A 19,976-nucleotide genomic window follows, 5' to 3' on the forward strand; every position below is an offset into this window, starting at 1 on the left:
GAGTGACTACTATGTAAACTTAAAATCAGTAACAGAAATGGATAGGCAGTTGGCAGCACAAGAATCTGTTTGCATACCACAGTGCAATGCATAACCATAGCTTTAAGTCAATGGACTGTACTACAGGAGTTGTTAAAAAAAACTTTTCAATCCTAAATTCACATGTAGACGCAGAAAAAGTAATGCAATCATTTCAAATGTTATTGCCCCTTATGCAGCTCAGCAGGTTATAAATGAACTGAAAAGTGCTGGATTCATTTCTGTAATGATGATACATCGAATTAAAGGGATTTGAACTTGGTTACTCCCCTTATCAGGTATTTTCACCCTGAAAATGGCATCACGGTGAAAGTGCTCGAATTGGTTAATTTAGCTGTAGAAACTTCAGAATTATGTGTTGGGGTTTTAAAGAAATATGATCTTGAGGGAAAGGTGATTGCAGTTTCTGCAGACAACACTAACACCAATTTTGGTGGTAATCAGAGGAAAGGAAAAAAATTTTTCTATAAACTGCAACAGAACACAGTGAATAATATAGTAGGTGTTAGCTGTCCATCACATGTGGTGCACATTTCCTTACAAACTGGCTCAGATTGCCTACCCATCGACTTCCAATTAATTGTAAACAAAATCTACCAGCATTTCCATATATATACAGTAAGGGTTGAATCTCTGAAGTCATTCTGTAAGTTTACTGAAACTGAATACAAAACTGTACTTGGGCACAGCAAGACAAGCTGGCTATCTCTGCTACCAGCATTGGAAAGAATTGTAGAGATATTTCCTGCTTTGAAATCATATTTCATTTCCCTTGATAAGTGTCCTGTTATCCTTAAACAATTCTTTGATAACCCTGTATCTATTGTTCTTCTACATTTTCTTGTTAGCCAGCTAAATCCTTTCTCCACAACAATTAAATATATTGAGAAACAAGAAATCACAGTAGTGGAAGTTTATCAAGAAATAAACAAATTATTGGGCAAATTACAATGTAGAAAATCTGAAAGATTTCTCACATCCTTTGTACATGAAACTCTAAGAAAGCTGGAAGAAGAGGGTGAAATTACTGTAGAACAATTTCATATTTATGCTGACATCTTCTATGACTCTTGCGTTGAGTATATTAAAGAATGGTGTTTACCATTTCTCACACCTTTTAAATCATTTGACTGGGTTAATACTGAAAAGGAGCAGCTACAGTGGAAAGATATTCAGGACTGTTGTGTTTTTGTTAAAAGTATTGTACCAAATTTTCCTGTTGATGAAGACAAACTATATGATGAATTGTCATGTGCACAGAACTTCATAAAAAGTGAAGGAGACAAAGAAAGTGTTTGTGCAACGTGGTGTAAAAAATTTGCTTATTTCAAAAGTAAAAACATTAACATGAAAAAGTTTATTCATTTGGTGGAGTTTTGTCTGGCAATTCTTGGGTCAAATGCTGCCGTGGGACGTGTGTTTTCGTTAGTGAACTCTTTGTGGTCTAAAACCGAATGAAAGTTGAAACAGTGAACGCCTTGCTCATTGTCAAAACACGCTTTAATGGTGTATCGTGTACTGACTTTTATGATACAATTTCAAACGATAATGCACTTCATAATAAAATACATAAAAGTGAAATGTACGGTGATAGTGTGGTAGAACAATTGTAAAAAGTGATTTGGGATCATCTGAGTTCACATTGTTAAGGTAAACTTGCATGTGTATTAAATTTAGTCAATACAATATTTATGTCCCGTTTTTTTTCTTCGTTGTCCCAGGCTTTTCTCTAATTTATTTCAAATGTCCCCTTTTTCAATGAAAATGAAATGGGCACCCTAGGGTAGGGGAGCATTTAAAGGCCACTTTTTCCGTTTTTCTTGGATAACATGAAAACCGCAGCTTCACACGAAAATGTTTCACACCACAAAATTAAACTACTTTGTGGTTCCTACAAAAAGTCCTTATTCATTTTTCCTAGCGAACTTAGTTTCTGCATTTCAGGGAATGGAGAAATAGCAAATAATTAAAAGTTGTGTTTTAATGGTACAAAATTAATGTTTATTGTTAAATTATAAAGTAGCGCGCGCTCTCTCTCTCTCTCTCTCTCTCTCTCTCTCTCTCTCTCTTCCCCCCCCCCCCCCCCCCCCCCCCCCCAACCACCACCACTATGTTGCAGGAAACAACTACACTCTTTCACAATCATACCAATCCTTCTGCAGCACACCTTTTAAATCACTGGCGATACAATGCACAGAAACATGTGGAGAGTGTTTACTTTTAAAAAAATTCATTGCGTGCAGACTCTTGTAGGAAGAGTTTATTTTCCACAAAATGCGTTAACACTAAATGGAATATAGATATTAGTTACTAATAATACAACGTGTATGAAGAGAAACTGCACAAATCTCATCATCCTGCACTCTTAGTAAGGAAATTGTTAGTTATCCTGTAGAACTGTTGTGGCTTTCTTCTGTGAAAGGTCTGTTTCCTCACCACCAGAACTGCTCACTCTTCAGTTCCATGCAGTAACACGTGTATGACTGGTGGACAGTTACTCGATCTGATGATACAATTGTTGATATCTGAAATGCACTTACTCAAGATAAGACATTATTTTATAACAACTAATTTAGATTTTCTATTATTTCTAAGTTCAGTTTGTTTGCATTAAACATCAGTTTTTTTACACTTAAAATACTATTGTCAATAATTTTTGTGTGTATTTTTCTTTTTTTTTCCATACCCTGCAGCACGGAAACTCGTTTTTATAGAGGAAAAATGAATAGGGTGTTTTTTGTGTGCTATTGGCTTCCATTCCATCAGCTGCATTTTCAAATAATGTGCCACCAGTTATGCTGCTGTGTTTCCTACAGCTGTCATTGTGGCACGAGGGCACTGCCACTTACAATTATGCCACTGCCAGTGAGACACAAGCATCCCCTCTCCGGGGCTCCAGTAGTGGGTGTAATTAAGTTTGAACATTCATGCACTGATGCCATTTTTGTGTGTTTGCCAGTTGAATAACTTTTACAAACTTTCATAATGGCCGGGGCTCAGCATCGTCTGAATAGACATTAAATTAAAGAGTGACAGATTTATAAATCTTTTGTATGTATATGTATGTTTACATTCAAATCTGTTAGCATGTGACACTTCAAATGCAGCAACGAAGTTATGTATTATTTTTACTATTTGATATTAGATGTAGAATAAATGAATTTCGGAATTCTCTGTTCATGCATGACGTGTTCCTCACTCCAGTAGCCACGAAAGAACCGCACAGCATGTAAGGAAGCCACAACATTTTGTAGGAAATTTAGTGTAGTTTAATTTTGTAGAGGAGAACATTTTCACTAGAAGTCGCGATTTTCTAGTTATTCAAGAAAACGTGTGCACCCCACCCTTTCATCCCAGCACTCACACGCCACAGGTGGAGATTTTCAGTATGTTGTTCATGACATACTCCCCTACCACTGTACAAAAATTTGTGATGACACGAGTTTTTCCCCCTAATTTTGCTTTGTTGACTTGACTACTGTGTACAGGTCTTGGTACAAGAGTACTTTACGTTGTAGTTTGTCCTTTATTTCTTGATTTATTGATAATGTTGCTCAAGCATTCTTAATTGTCCCTTCAGTTTGGATTTTGCTGTTACTTGAACATAGATGTATGACTGAATAAATTTGTGTTGTAGATTTCATTTGTAGGATTATATGCCTTCAATTAGTTTTACTAATTTAATTTTTGAGCATAAATATTGCAAACATTCCCTCTTATTTCATATCACACCATCACCAATATTTTTCATTAGATTGGGCCTGCAGCATAGTACATGTAACGACATTTTGTAAAGGAAAGGTCCAGACTAACTGCAGTAGGTTTAATATTCTTTCTGATGGCTGTTTTGGCTTTAGTACCATTCTCAAGTAACCTGCAGATAAAACATTGGCGATATTATCTGCACCTGTGATAGATGCCCTTTTGAATAATTATACATTGGTACTTCATGTAGTTCGATTCGATGTTCATATTGCATATGTAGTACACTGCCACTGTCTAATACGTAAGAACCCACAATATTATAGACTTTGTAAAACTTACATTAGCTCAGAATTATTTAGAGTTCAAAGACAAAATATACACCCAAGCAGGTGGAGTAGCTATGGGAAACATTGTAGCTGACACATCTGCTACTTTGACATACTTGAAGAAAAATGTTTTAACTCTAAATTACCAGTAATTAATAAAATAATTTACTGTTATAGAAATGCTAATTGATAGAAATCGTACAGACATCTGAGAGAGAAATCCACCAAACACTTAAAAACTTCCATTCCAGAATAAAATTTACCATTGAAATAGAAAAAGACAATTCACTAAACTACCTTGACCTCAAAATTGGCAAAAGCAACTACCATCACGTATCTGACAGTTATAGAAAACATGCCAACTTCTCTCATCCAAAATCATGAAAGCATGCACACTTCCACTCCGTGATCAATAGACTAATTATTTTACCATTAGAAAAACCAACAATACAAAAAGAACTTAAAATACTCAGTTAAATATCCCACAAAAATGATTTTGACTCGGACATAGTAAAAAAAATATTTAAAAAAATAAAAAATACAGTACATGATGACATATGTCTAACTGAAGAAACCTCAGTTAAATAAAGAAAAATTTATATACATACGGTTTATGTAAAACAAATATCAAAGAAGATAAATCTACTATTCAAAACCACACACACATAACTAGCCTTCTGTACTAATAAGTCCTGTAACAAAACTACATTCAGAATCTCAGAATATACCAATCTGGAGATACACAAAATCAGTTGACAGATTCAAAGAACACACCAGAAACAGTGACAGTTATCAGTGTAGATTCTCTTTACATTTAAAAAGTAATCACCACATGGCTAACAAAATTGAAGCTGCATTACATACACTACACAGAATACTGAAATAAATCGCTATGAACATACTTCAAGATTTGGATATATGTAAACGTATGAATTATTAAAATACCACACAGACTTTCAACAAAGATTATGTGGAAAACTTTGACATACTGGAACATGAAAAGGGCTAGTACATATGGGCAACAAAACGTATTTTTACTAAAGATATAATTCACAGCAAAATCCAATTAGTGAAATATTACATTATCTTTGTTTAGCTAATTATACTTTCTAAACATGTAGCACCATAATAAATGATCTGTCATTTAAAATCTTACTATAGGAAACGAAACATCAAATAAGTGTCAAAATATATACCGTATGTTTATATTTACTACATGTTATGCATGAATTGGATGACAGTTTACTATAGCTGCAGTATGTCTGTCAAATCAAACTAGAAGTACATATCAACTTACAATTATCCACATGGACAACCACCACAGATGCAGGTAATCTCACCCATGTTGTATCTACAGGCAACATGAGAATGGCAATGACACTAGAGCAGTTCTTGTAAAGAAAATTAACTTACTGCAGCTAGTCTGGACCTTTAGTGTTTAAAATACCATAATAATTTGTACCATGTTACGAGTCATATTGAATGGGGAGAAAAAAAGAGTTTATTCTGTCTGCGTTGGCAGCCGCTTGTGGACAAATATCTGGAACTAGGTCTGAGAGCTTGGCAAGAGTTTTATGACTGACGTAGGTTTCGAATGACATGTAATAAGCTTGCACCTTCTGTTCAGACTCAAAATATGTTAATAGCATATGGATTTGTTATTAATGTGTTTAAGTGATTGAACATAGATTCAGAGTACGTCCTCAGAGACAGGTGTGTGCGTGTGCGAACGCATGCATTGTTGAGAATGAACAGCAAGGATGTTGTCAGCTGTGCTTTTAATCTTTGCCATCTTCTCCTCCTTTCTCCATTTACCAGCTCTGCAAGATTGCAAATAATAGACAGTTTGTGCTGTCATTTTTTTTGCTGTTAGTGAAATGCAAAGTTTGCTTTTGTGCACATTTTTTAACAAACTCTGAGAAAATATGGACGTAACACGTTTAGAAACACTTCAGATATTGACGTGGACAGTTCTTCATTTTATTTTATTATTTTTTAAGTTCTTTCATCATCTATTTGTTCCCTGCATAATCTTTCGTAAAATTGTTACATTATTGTAGGTAAATACTAGTGTAACAATCAGATGTACAGTAAGTTCCTGTTTTATTTTGGTTTCAGAATTCAGCCTTTTGCAAGGCTGATTAACTTTGTTTTCCCAGTAAAACAATAACTTACCTCGTTGATTTCATTTTAAACGAATATTAGTTATTATATTAGAGCTCTCATTTTATGTTCATTGTTTTATTAATTTCTAGGTCTATATTTGGTTTGTTTGGAAGATTCTTCTATATTTGCAAACTGAAGATTTTTAGCATTATAAAGTTTCTGATTCCAATAGGGATCTTTAATTTCCATTTAAGGTAATATGAACAATATTATCATTCTTATTATTAACAATAGCTTACTACTCACACTCTAATAACATAGAAATTGTATTTTTCAGTGTTTTGTGGAATTGTAAGTGTCGAAATGCAACTTATGCCACTATATGTTTCTAGCAGTGAGGATGAGGAAGGAGAAAGTGGAAAGGGAGAAGAGGCAGAAGACGACTTAGAAGATGAAGAAGATGAGGAGGAAGAGGAAGAGGAAGAAGGAGACGATGAGGACGATGATGATGACAGTCTGGATGCAGACGACGAGGAAGAAGACTTTGGCGCAAAAGTGACAGAAGAAGTAAGGAATTTTTAATTAAGCTCTGATCACATTAACAGCATAGTGTGAATGAGGAATATTAGGCATGCAATAAGAATAAAAGATTGAGTATGTGCATCTAGATGGGCGTGAAAAATATGTCGGTATTTGAATGACCTACATACACTGAAGCTAATTTTAAGTCACAATTAAAGCCACATCATATTCCGTATGAAAGATGGCAGAATGGAATTTAAATGTATCGTAGTTAATTGAAAGTGTGAAATTGAAATTCGTGCATGAGAAAACATTTCTGCAGCCTTTATTTGATGTCTTCAGATATTATTAGTAGTATTTGAAGGATTAGCACAACAGAGAGAACCACTGAAAATAGCTGGAACTTTAAAGCTGTGCATTGACTCTACGATGGAAATCTAAAAAGTGATTAATTTTGTCCCAAATAAACATCATTTACAAAGATGCTTTAATATAGTATAATGTGTCTTTGACGATCAGCTGCATTTTTATGCATTACTTGACGGCTGTTAATAGTCACCTTCCAAAAATGATATTTTATCAGTTTAGACTTGTTTTTGGAGAGGGTTCGCCGTGAGCAAAACAAAATAAAAATTGATTTGTTCGAGGTGGGCCCTCTCCAGAAACAGATCATTTTGTAAGTAAAGAGAGACAGAAGAGCTTCAACCTCAAGATCGTTACTATATCAGTCTGTTGCTGGATTTCTCGTATGGTGATCTTGTTAAAACTGCTTTGAACCAAGCAAAGTTGAGACAGTTGAACAGAAACAGTAGAATTGTACTTGTCTCATTGGCACTTTGCTTATGGTTTGACTTTGATTACAGTTTGCCTTTCATTACACCTCTGCCACTCAATGAGCAATTTGCATCAGATAGATCCGCCATGCCCACTATTTTTCATCTTAAACTGTTTCCTGCATGTTCTTTATGTATTCCATGCTTCCCTGGATTCTTATGCATTTCTTCACACATAGAATCGTGTTGTGTTGTCCCCCCCCCCCCCTCCTCCTCTCCCCCTCTCTTGACAAGTCATTACCTTATTTGTAATCCTTTCTGGGTTTGAAATGTAAACTGTTCTTTCAGCCTCAGAATAGCCTTAGACCCCCCCCCCCCCCCCCCCCCTACTTCTGATAGTTCTTTTCTGGTTATTGTGACTGTTACATATAAAAATTCAACTGTAACAAATGTGCTGTAGTGTCTTCCAAATTTGGCTCGATGAGATAGGCATTTAGATTTGCAAGTATCCTAGCACAGTCAAATTCTGGCTCTTTCTTAAATTGCTGCCTTCTCGTTGATGTTTTTTGGGGAGGTGGGGGGTGAGAATCTCACCTTCCTACTAAAACTTAGGTGTTTTCATATACTCCTATCTTTTTCAAAAGAAATTTGAAACCTTGTGTTTCTTGTTACTTCCTCTAGAACTTCATTTAGTGTGGTCAGAGCACTTTATTTTTGGGTGGAAAACACACCATTTGTGAAAGAGTGGTTTTCAGTTTTGAGTCCAGCTTTTTGATAACATATCATAGTTTGTGATCATGTCAACTCATTTATTTCTGTCACCTTTGAATTACCTTTTCCAGTTGCACTTACACAGAATTGATAAGATAGTCTTTGTGTCTTACTCCTGTTTTGATTTAAAATGGTTCAGTAGCTTTCCTTACAATTGAATTTGATATTGCATTTTTTTTATGAAAATACTCTGTGTTTCTATTCTACATTATGTAACTACTTATAAATCTGTCTGTCATGATCACCTTCTTATTTCCTGCTAGCATTTTAATTGTGATCTTAATGGTGAAGATGTTTTCTCCTAGTTGCTGATCTAGGTGACTATTCTGTTCTGTAGGGCTTTGGAGTGACAAAGTGGGGATATTATTATTTCTTTCCTTTGTCAGACGTTATGTCTGGTTAAAAACGGAAAGTGACGCGGACCTTGATCAAGCGTGACTTCATTTTAACTGTACGGTATATGTTACTTTGCATTTAGGAACTTTCGGGTAATTGAACATGTATCAATTACAGATTTCTGTATTTGTATATACAAGTTTGGATGTAGCTGTATTGCGTTGATGTGCTGGTGGACATTGTGTGGTATGACTCCTGTAGTTGATAGTATAATTGGTATAATGTCAACTTTATCCTGATGCCACATGTTCTTGACTTCCTCAGCCAGTTGGATGTATTTTTCAATTTTTTCTCCTGTTTTCATTTGTATATTTGTTGTATTGGGTATGGATATTTCGATTAGTTGTGTTAATTTCTTCTTTTTATTGGTGAGTATGATGTCAGGTTTGTTGTGTGGTGTTGTTTTATCTGTTATAATGGTTCTGTTCCAGTATAATTTGTATTCATCATTCTCCAGTACATTTTGTGGTGCATACTTGTGTGTGGGAACGTGTTGTTTTATTAGTTTATGTTGTATGGCAAGTTGTTGATGTGTTATTTTTGCTACATTGTCATGTCTTCTGGGGTATTCTGTATTTGCTAGTATTGTACATCCGTTTGTGATGTGATCTACTGTTTCTATTTGTTGTTTGCAAAGTCTGCATTTATCTGTTTTGGTATTGGGATCTTTAATAATGTGCTTGCTGTAATATCGGGTGTTTATTGTTTGATCCTGTTTTGTAATCATGAATCCTTCTGTCTCACTGTATATATTGCCTTTTCTTAGCCAAGTGTTGGATGCGTCTTGATCGATGTTTGGCTGTGTTAGATGATACGGGTGCTTTTCTTTCTCCAATTTACTTTCTTCGTGTCTGTTGATGTTATGTGATCTAAAGGGTTGTAGAAGTGGTTATGAAATTGCAGTGGTGTAGCAGATGTATTTATATGAGTGATTGCTTTGTGTATTTTGCTAGTTTCTGCTCGTTCTATAAAGAACTTTCTTAAATTGTCTACCCGTCCATGCTCCAGTCCGGAATCCCTGAACCATTACACCAACAACCTGAAAACAGCTTTCGCATCCCGCAACTACTCTCCTGACCTGGTACAGAAGCAAATAACCAGAGCCACTTCCTCATCTCCTCAAACCCAGAACCTCCCACAGAACCACCCCAAAAGTGTCCCACTTGTGACAGGATACTTTCCGGGACTGGATCAGACTCTGAATGTGGCTCTTCATCAGGGATACGACTTCCTCAAATCCTGCCCTGAAATGAGATCCATCCTTCATGAAATCCTCCCCACTCCACCAAGAGTGTCTTTCCGCCGTCCATCTAACCTTCGTAACCTCTTAGTTCATCCCTATGAAATCCCCAAACCACCTTCCCTAACCTCTGGCTCCTACCCTTGTAACTGCCCCCGGTGTAAAACCTGTCCCATGCCCCACCACCACCTACTCCAGTCCTGTAACCTGGAAGGTGTACACGATCAAAGGCAGAGCCACGTGTGAAAGCACCCACGTGATTTACCAACTGACCTGCCTACACTGTGAAGCTTTCTATGTGGGAATGATCAACAACAAACTGTCCATTCGCATGAATGGACACAGGCAGACAGTGTTCGTTGGTAATGAGAATCACCCTGTGGCTAAACATGCCTTGGTGCACTGCCAGCGCATCTTGGCACAGTGTTATACCGTCCGGGTTATCTGGATACTTCCCACTAACACCAACCTGTCAGAACTCCGGAGATGGGAACTTGCCCTTCAGTATATCCTCTCTTCTCGTTATCCGCCAGGCCTCAATCTCCACTAATTTCAAGTTGCCGCCGCTCATACCTCACCTGTCTTTCAACATCATCTTTGCCTCTGTACTTCCACCTCGACTGAGATCTCTGCCCAAACTCTTTGCCTTTACAAATGTCTGCTTGTGTCTGTGTATGTGCGGATGGATATGTGTGTGTGTGCGAGAGTGTATACCTGTCCTTTTTCCCCCTAAGGTAAGTCTTTCTGCTCCCGGGATTGGAATGACTCCTTACCCTCTCCCTTAAAACCCACATCCTTTCGTCTTTCCCTCTCCTTCCCTCTTTCCTGATGAAGCAACCGTTGGTTGCGAAAGCTTGAATTTTGTGTATATGTTTGTGTTTGTTTGTGTGTCTATCAACCTGCCAGCGCTTTCGTTTGGTAAGTCACATCATCTTTGTTTTTAGATATATCCATAATGTAGGTTTTTTAGGTCGATAAATCCCCTTCCTCCTTCCTTTCTGCTTAATGTGAATCTTTCTGTTGCTGAATGTATGTGATGTATTCTATATTTGTGGCATTGTGATCGTGTAAGTGTATTGAGTGCTTCTAGGTCTGTGTTACTCCATTTCACTACTCCAAATGAGTAGGTCAATATTGGTATAGCATAAGTATTTATAGCTTTTGTCTTGTTTCTTGCTGTCAATTCTGTTTTCAGTATTTTTGTTAGTCTTTGTCTCTATTTTTCTTTTAGTTCTTCTTTAATATTTGTATTATCTATTCCTATTTTTTGTCTGTAACCTAGATACCTTTTTGGTAATCAATGTATGCGTAGTGCAGCGACCTTTGTTTAGTTTTAGCTTGATATGTCACCTCTGCATCTATTATCAGTTGCTCTTTACATCCTCGTGCTCCTTTGCAACAGACTTTTTGTTCTTCATTTATAATTTTGTTCTGTGTTGTATGTGTCATTAATTTCTGTGCAATGACTGAAGTTAATATTTTGTATATTGTTGGGAGGCATGTTATGGGGCGATATTTTGCTGGGTTTGCTGTATCTGCTTGATCTTTAGGTTTCAGATAAGTTATTCCTTGTGTAAGTGTATCAGGGACTGTGTATGGGTCTGCAATGTAATTGTTAAATAATTTAAAAACAAAGATGATGTGACTTACCAAACGAAAGTGCTGGCAGGTCGATAGACACACAAACAAACACAAACATACACACGAAATTCAAGCTTTCGCAACCAACGGTTGCTTCATCAGGAAAGAGGGAAGGAGAGGGAAAGACGAAAGGATGTGGGTTTTAAGGGAGAGGGTAAGGAGTCATTCCAATCCCAGGAATTGGAATGACTCCTTACCCTCTCCCTTAAAACCCACATCCTTTCGTCTTTCCCTCTCCTTCCCTCTTTCCTGATGAAGCAACCGTTGGTTGCGAAAGCTTGAATTTTGTGTGTATGTTTGTGTTTGTGTGTCTTTCGACCTGCCAGCGCTTTCGTTTGGTGAGTCACATCATCTTTGTTTTTAGATATATTTTTCCCACGTGGAATGTTTCCCTCTATTATATCCAAATTATTAATTTGAACCCAACAATTACATTTGTTAAATAATTTAGTTACATGTGAATGTGTTTAGGTGAACTTCTTTAGCCAGAAATTTGCTGTTTTATCATTTCCAGGGGCTTTCCACTTGTGTTTAGAATTAATAATAATAATAATTGTTGTTGTTGTTTAAATAAAACAATGCATCTGTAAAGTCATGATGGAGTGTGAGTTACTATGTCGATATGTATTACATGTGACATATGCTATGACAACCAGCTGCAGAAGTAGCATGTTTAGTTTGGCTGTCATTCATGTATCTGCATACATTTAATTACACTAATCTTATGTTTTAAGTGGATGGAGTGGATTGAAAATGTTTCCTGGTGCTCTCTCTCGCTCTCACAGGAAATTACTTACCTAAATGCTAGTTCCTGATCTATTAAACAAAATCGTCATAGCTTTCTCTCAGTGTTTCATGATTGACTTGGTACACACATTGTAAAACACATCATGAAAGGCAGATCTTCTATATAATTTGTGTCATAGCTTAAATTCTACTCAATCAGTAGAGCTAACTGGATTTGCATGTTAGGTTGTTCTGTTCTGTAAAAGATTGTTGACAGTTGTCGAATTGTATCTTGACTCTGTGGCAGACGCCAGTCTAGGTACACACAATGTAACAGTAATGCTTGAATAGTATTGTTAGAGCCAGTAAATCATCCATTATAGTTTATTTATTGAGTGGTAGACAGGCACAGAAGCCAGATTTCATACGTGTGTGTACATGCACACCTGTTTACTGCTTTGTAAATGTTTACCTTTACTCCTTCCATTGTTTCCACTCCACCCAGGAGTTCTCGGGATCACCTAATGTTTGTAATACGGTTAGATTACTTTGGAAATGTTGGGGAGCAATGAGCTGGTAATCAAATAGATGAGGTGTCTTTCCAAAAATTTATCAAAGTGAAAGACCTTATTTGTTTATGAGAAACAACTTTCTTCTGTCTGCTCTGGCACTCTGTCCAGTGTCAGTTGAATATTATTAAATTAGTATCAAGCTGAAATGGTCTATTACTAGGAAGTTTGTTAGTGATATGTTGCAGGCTATATCAAGATGTTGGATTCAAACTTAATTTCAGCTTATTGATATAACACAACAGCAGTAAATCTATCCTCTGGGCATAACAAACTTGTAGTTACTGAGGAAAGGCCAATAGTTCCAAAAATGACCAAAACTGTTTGGCATTTGAAAAACAGATGTGCAGGTGTTAAATAGACTATGTTGAACATATCATAGAAATAGTGTATTTGCAGAGGACAATATGTACAGTTTGAATAGTGTCATCTGCAACTGTGCAAAAATATTGGGCCATAGCAATAACAGTTTTTCAAAACCACAACATGAATATCACATTACATATTCCAGAAAAACCCCACACTTTTGAAGTATGCACATCTTCTATGCAGTCTTTGATATTGATAAAACTTTTTAAATTTTACTTTCTTCTCAGACACTTAGTGGGGAATTGTATTATGTCCTCTTAACATATATGTTGATATTACATTAGAAAATCCTACTTGGACTGCAGAAAATTTTATGAACAGTCATCAACATGTAGAAGATTGTTGGCAACATTAGAGAGCTAAATTTTACTTGGAAAGGAGTGAAGTGCTTAGTATCAACTTATTTAATACTTCAGAGTTACAAAATAGCATACAACAGAAATGAGTTCAAGTGTAGATTATATTACGAAATTAAGAATCTCCTCAGCTACACCATTTGTACCATAAATAAAATCTGCAGCACAGCTGAGAGTAACACACATACAGCCATATTGATTTTTCAGTATGTGAATGTATTGGCTGTGAAAATGTTACCACACATTAATTAGTTGCAAGTTTCACAATGTAGAGAGATTTTAAAACTTGTATGCCTTTAGTGTACAGAGTTATCTAGGATTAATGACTTGTGTGTGTGTGTCTTCTTTTTAATTACAGCCGGGATCGGATAGTGGATGTACTGCAGTTGTGGCTCTACTGAAAGGGCAAGAACTCTATGTAGCTAATGCAGGAGACTCTCGATGTGTAGTTTGTCGTAATGGGCAAGCTGTTGAAATGAGTTTAGACCACAAGCCAGAAGATGAATGTGAATTGGAAAGGATAGAGAAAGCAGGCGGAAAAGTTACTACTGATGGAAGAGTTAATGGTGGCTTGAATCTGTCACGGGCTATAGGTAATATTTTGAATTTTTTTCGTGTGTGCCAGAAATATCTACATATTATTTTCTTTTCAAGAATTTGAATATCTTTGTGTTTAAAAAGAACATGTTATATATGCTGCTGATATCTAAGGATTGAATATAATTCTCAGGAAGCTGCAGAATTGGAATTTTATGAAAGCACAGTAAACTTGTACAAATGAATTAAACATTGTGAGAATGTAAATAGACCAAGCACAGTGCTGAATAGAAACTTGGGCAAAGTCTAAACACAATTGATACTTGGGTCTTCACTTGTGTTCTACATTACATATCTTGTGGAAGTGACACAGTTCTTCTCAGTACTTGCAAAGTATTATTTGGAGTAAGAAACTCTTTAACTGAGTAATTTTTAAAAAGTAAAATCATTTGGATAATTTGTACATTACTTACTGTACAGCCCTGTACAGTCAGATAATGTAAATGTGTCACAATATACATAACATAGAGTATTATTAATGTTCCTGTATTAAGTCTTATTACAATCATGTACCCTAGTAAGAGGTAGCTATTAGAAGTCAGGTAATTCATATGACAAAAGAGAAATACGTTAGAAGAAACTGTACTCTCCAAGGATTATGCAGTGTCCTGGATCAAGCTAGGCTCAATAAGACAGGACTACAGAGATGTTAAGTTCTGGTTCTGGATAATTTTCCTTCTTTATCCATAAATAGCCCAGGTTAGTCTCTCTCTCTCTCTGGTGTGCGTGCGTGCGTGCGATTTTATTTATAAACAGGACAACATTAGCGAAGTTAAGTGTTTCATTTATTCTACAAATATCTTGTTACTGCCTCATATGAAACTCTTAACTTCGCTAATGTTGTCCTATTTATAGATAATACACTAGCAACCTGCCCTGGCTTCACATAGCCAGACGACTTACCTGGTGTAGCGGGAATAAATCTCTTCATCTCTATGCATATTAAAAGTGCAAATTCATGATGAGTACCCTATTCACTCATTTTCTTTTGTATTAATTAAAGCTGAAGAAACTTATTATGCCTAGAGTCCTGAGAATCCAGTACTAGATCTGTCTTTAAAGAAAATGTGTATTGAGTTGCAGTTACTTGCTCAAAGACAAATTATGATATCATTCGATTTGGAATTGTCAGATAAAAGTAGTGAGTGATCATTTTGTTAAAAACATTGAGGTGCAACTATACATCACTTCTGCCAAAATAAAGCTGTCCATTGCAAAAAAAGGTAATGTTTCCAGGTTTTTGTCTGACGTGTGTGTGACATTGTTTATTAGGAAATTGGTGTCATAAAGCAGTGGTTCCTGCTGACCAGAAATATTATGGTATAGCCCTACATGATTAAAAGTGAAAACACCAAGTCTAGCTTTCAGGACTATTAGTTTCTCTATCACGAAGGAAAGAGGTGTAACATGAAAGATTAGAAGGGTGACACAGGCCTTAAGTACCCAGGCTGACAGCATTGCACCTATTGCAAGTAAGGGTGGAGACAAATGAGTGTAAGTGTGAAGAAAAGGTTGAAGGTGGTAAGGAAGTATAATGCCTTTGTTTTTGGTGAAACTCAGAAAATAAATAACTTTGGTACAAATCTGGCAGGGTGTAGCATTTGAGCTTTCCCAATATACACTCCTGGAAATGGAAAAAAGAACACATTGACACCGGTGTGTCAGACCCACCATACTTGCTCCGGACACTGCGAGAGGGCTGTACAAGCAAGGATCACACGCACGGCACAGCGGACACACCAGGAACCGCGGTGTTGGCCGTCGAATGGCGCTAGCTGCGCAGCATTTGTGCACCGCCGCCGTCAGTGTCAGCCAGTTTGCCGTGGCATACGGAGCTCCATCGCAGTCTTTAACACTGGTAGCATGCCGCGACAGCGTGGACGTGAACCATATGTGCAGTTGACGGACTTTGAGCGAGGGCGTATAGTGGGCATGCGGGAGGCCGGGTGGACGTACCGCCGAATTGCTCAACACGTGGGGCGTGAGGTCTCCACAGTACATCGATGTTGTCGCCAGTGGTCGGCGGAAGGTGCACGTGCCCGTCGGCCTGGGACTGGACCGCAGCGACGCACGGATGCACGCCAAGACCGTAGGATCCTACTCAGTGCCGTAGGGGACTGCACCGCCACTTCCCAGCAAATTAGGGACACTGTTGCTCCTGGGGTATCGGCGAGGACCATTCGCAACCGTCTCCATGAAGCTGGGCTACGGTCCCGCACACCGTTAGGCCGTCTTCCGCTCACGCCCCAACATCGTGCAGCCCGCCTCCAGTGGTGTCGCGACAGGCGTGAATGGAGGGACGAATGGAGACGTGTCGTCTTCAGCGATGAGTCGCTTCTGCCTTGGTGCCAATGATGGTCGTATGCGTGTTTGGCGCCGTGCAGGTGAGCGCCACAATCAGGACTGCATACGACCGAGGCACACAGGGCCAACACCCGGCATCATGGTGTGGGGAGCGATCTCCTACACTGGCCGTACACCACTGGTGATCGTCGAGGGGACACTGAATAGTGCACGGTACATCCAAATCATCACCGAACCCATCGTTCTACCATTCCTAGACCGGCAAGGGAACTTGCTGTTCCAACAGGACAATGCACGTCTGCATGTATCCCGTGCCACCCAACGTGCTCTAGAAGGTGTAAGTCAACTACCCTGGCCAGCAAGATCTCCGGATCTGTCCCCCATTGAGCATGTTTGGGACTGGATGAAGCGTCGTCTCACGCGGTCTGCACGTACAGCACGAACGCTGGTCCAACTGAGGCGCCAGGTGGAAATGGCATGGCAAGCCGTTCCACAGGACTACATCCAGCATCTCTCCGATCGTCTCCATGGGAGAATAGCAGCCTGCATTGCTGCGAAAGGTGGATATACACTGTACTAGTGCCGACATTGTGCATTCTCTGTTGCCTGTGTCTATGTGCCTGTGGTTCTGTCAGTGTGATCATGTGATGTATCTGACCCCAGGAATGTGTCAATAAAGTTTCCCCTTCCTGGGACAATGAATTCACGGTGTTCTTATTTCAATTTCCAGGAGTGTAGGTCTTTAAAAATATTGTAACACAAGTCCAATGGTCTTTAAGTATAAAAAGGGCAACAGTATATAGGTGATGAGGATATTGTCCACTAATATAATAAGACATTGAAGAGGAACATTATCTGGTTCAACATTTTGGATTACTTGACCTAGGTAAATAGTTTTTCCCTCCTTGCCAAAGTTATGAAGTATGGACATAAAACAACATGAAAGCTAAGGTGGTCATGATGCATTCCATTAACTACTATGATTTCCAGGTTTTAGAAACTAAACATGTTGTTTAAAATTTCTGAGAATAGCTTTTGTGGTATGGAATATCCCAGCCTAGCTTGTCAATTTCTGAGATTCTCACCGTGCTCACGAGGTCTAATGGGAGCTGTAGCATTAATATAGATACTTCTCAACACACTAACAGATTGGGTCAATTACTTTTCTCAAGGGCTGTCAGTACACACGTTGTTGAAACGGAGTCAGGCTTTTTCAAAATCTAAGAATCAGAGAGTTATAATTCAAATTGTTTTAAAATTTCAGTTGCAACTTGCAACTGGTCATTCCTTTGTCTGATTAAAAAAAATCCAGTGTTGTTTTTTTACTCGTATTGTAGTGACTGGCTTGTCCATTATGGATAGCAGGGTGATAGGCCTGTAGTTTAAGTCCTATCTGTTTTTCTTGTGAAGTGAAATTTTTACACTTTTGGGTATTGTCTTTCTGTTGGGACATTTTGTGAACAATTTTTGCAAGTTCCTGTCTCACTTTACCTCAAACTGCTTTCCTTTTTTCATTTCTTGAGTGGTTTTGTGTACCTAATCTGGTATTACTTCTGGAAACTAATTATTTTCATTATTATCTGTGTTCTTGGTTCGTGTATTGAATTACAGAAATATTTAAACGCTTTTACTATTTTGTTCAGTATTTATTCTTTGTTTATATAAGTCTCCAACTTGCCAGTCTGAAACATATTATGTAGAGTATTTAAGTGTATCTGGTCTGTGTAGATATCACCTCACACAGTACTTTGCCAGTGTGTTTCAATTAACAGTAGCCTTTCTTCTTGAATCCCGTGTAATTTTCATTATTTAAAAACAAAATCTAAATGGTTCATGCAAGCATCACTACTATACACAACATGTTAAAAGTATCTGGACACCTCAGTGTAATGTGGAAGTCGAGAGGTGGACGCACCAGTATAAAAGCAGGCAAGGGAGTTATGTGTTGTTAGAGAAGTAACAGCAGAATTGAGTCAGTCAGAAGAGCTCCATAACTTCGGACATGGACTAATCATTGGATAACACCTGAGTAACAAATCCATCAGGGACATTTCAACCCTTCTAAAGGTGGCAGAGTGAACTGTTGATGATGTGACTGTGAAGTGGAAACACGAAGGAGCAACCGTAAATACGACTGATGTTGTGATGGTTGAACATTGCGAAGGTTGGTTTGAAAAAAAAAAAAATAGCACAGAATCAGTGGAAGGAATAACTAGAGTTCCAAATTTCTACCAGTGATTCAGGTAGCAGTAACTGTATACAGGGAGTTAAAAAGAATGGGGTACAGTGGCCAAGCAGCTCTTCATAAGCCAAACATTTTTACAGCCAGTGCCGAGTGACGCATGAAGTGGTGTAAAATGTGATGGCAATGGACAGTGGATGACTGGAAACGAGGGATCTGCAGTGATGAATTGCACTAGACCCACTGGAGGGCCTATGAAAGGGTTTGGGTATGGTGAAGGACTGGAGAATGCTAGCTGGCATCATACATAGTGCCAACAGTAAAGTAAGGAGGTGGTGATGTTACAGTAGCAGGGAGTTTCGCGTAGTTATGATTGGTCCCTTTATTGCGCTTAATAACATGTTAAATGCAAAATTATATGAAAACATCTTAAAGCATTTCGTGCTGTGTACAGCAAAGGAACAGTTCAGAGGTGGTGATTGATTCTACCAGCACAGCTGCAGCTTTCACAAAGCAGCACCTGTGAGGCAGTGGTTTGTGGATAACAACATTCATGAAATGAAATGGGCAGGCATGCCTAGAGTCCCAACCTGAACCCAATGCAACCCCATTGGGATTAGTTATAATGTCAACTTACAAGCTTCGGGAAGAATGGGTTTCCATTCGTCAAGACAGGGTCACTTTATTGAAAGTGTCCCCAGCAGACCTGAAGCCATTGTAAAGGCACAGGGTGGACACACCCCATATTAATATCAAGTGATAGGTATCGGGATAGTTTTGAAATGAGGTTTAAAGCTACTTGTGTACACAAGAAAACATAAAATTGGAATATTAATGAAACCTTCTACAGTACAGCATCATTCAGACATCATGCAAAGCTGCCAAGAAACTGGAATGGGGAAATATATAAATAAAAGATGTGATAATGATTTTTAGTAAATGACTCAATTACACACAGTCTATATATATATATAGGTTGGTCAGAAGCAACACAGTTTTTTATTAACAATTATTTTTCAGCACAACCTACCCTGCAACACTCTCACAAGATTTTTCAGGCTGTTTCTAACAACCCTGTATATGTAAATTGAAGTCACTTGTTGGTATCGTCTGTATATTAAGGCTAGTCTCAGGAACTGTTGTAGGGAATTTAATGATTTTTGACTAATAAATATACTGAATCATGAGGAATGTTTTTGTATATAATTTATAAGTACTTAAAAGTTTTCTTAATTGTGATGAATTCAAATTAAGTTGTGAAAATGCCATTGCCCCCTAGTGAACTGCCTCAAGTACACAGCGGGACCAGATTTGCATGTGGTGTGGTGGTCTAGCAGTAGAGCATGTGCCTGGA

General features: G+C 37.9%; 1 protein-coding gene across 6 annotated transcripts in view; it reads left to right on the top strand.

The window, feature by feature from the left end:
- The window catches only part of LOC124548386 (probable protein phosphatase CG10417), a 97,582-nt gene that overhangs the window by 70,080 nt on the left and 7,526 nt on the right, over positions 1–19,976 (top strand). For 2 of the 6 annotated variants that reach the window (XM_047125170.1, XM_047125172.1), the window contains 3 exons: positions 6,326–6,430; positions 6,569–6,743; positions 13,898–14,132. In XM_047125170.1, coding sequence (XP_046981126.1) covers positions 6,326–6,430; positions 6,569–6,743; positions 13,898–14,132 — 515 coding nt within the window. The remainder of the gene's footprint in view (positions 1–6,325; positions 6,431–6,568; positions 6,744–13,897; positions 14,133–19,976) is intronic. The other 4 variants (XM_047125173.1, XM_047125174.1, XM_047125171.1 and 1 more) reach the window with 3 other exon arrangements.

Source organism: Schistocerca americana, chromosome 1 (genome assembly GCF_021461395.2).
Source record: "Schistocerca americana isolate TAMUIC-IGC-003095 chromosome 1, iqSchAmer2.1, whole genome shotgun sequence".
Classification (NCBI taxonomy): Eukaryota; Metazoa; Arthropoda; class Insecta; order Orthoptera; family Acrididae; genus Schistocerca; species Schistocerca americana.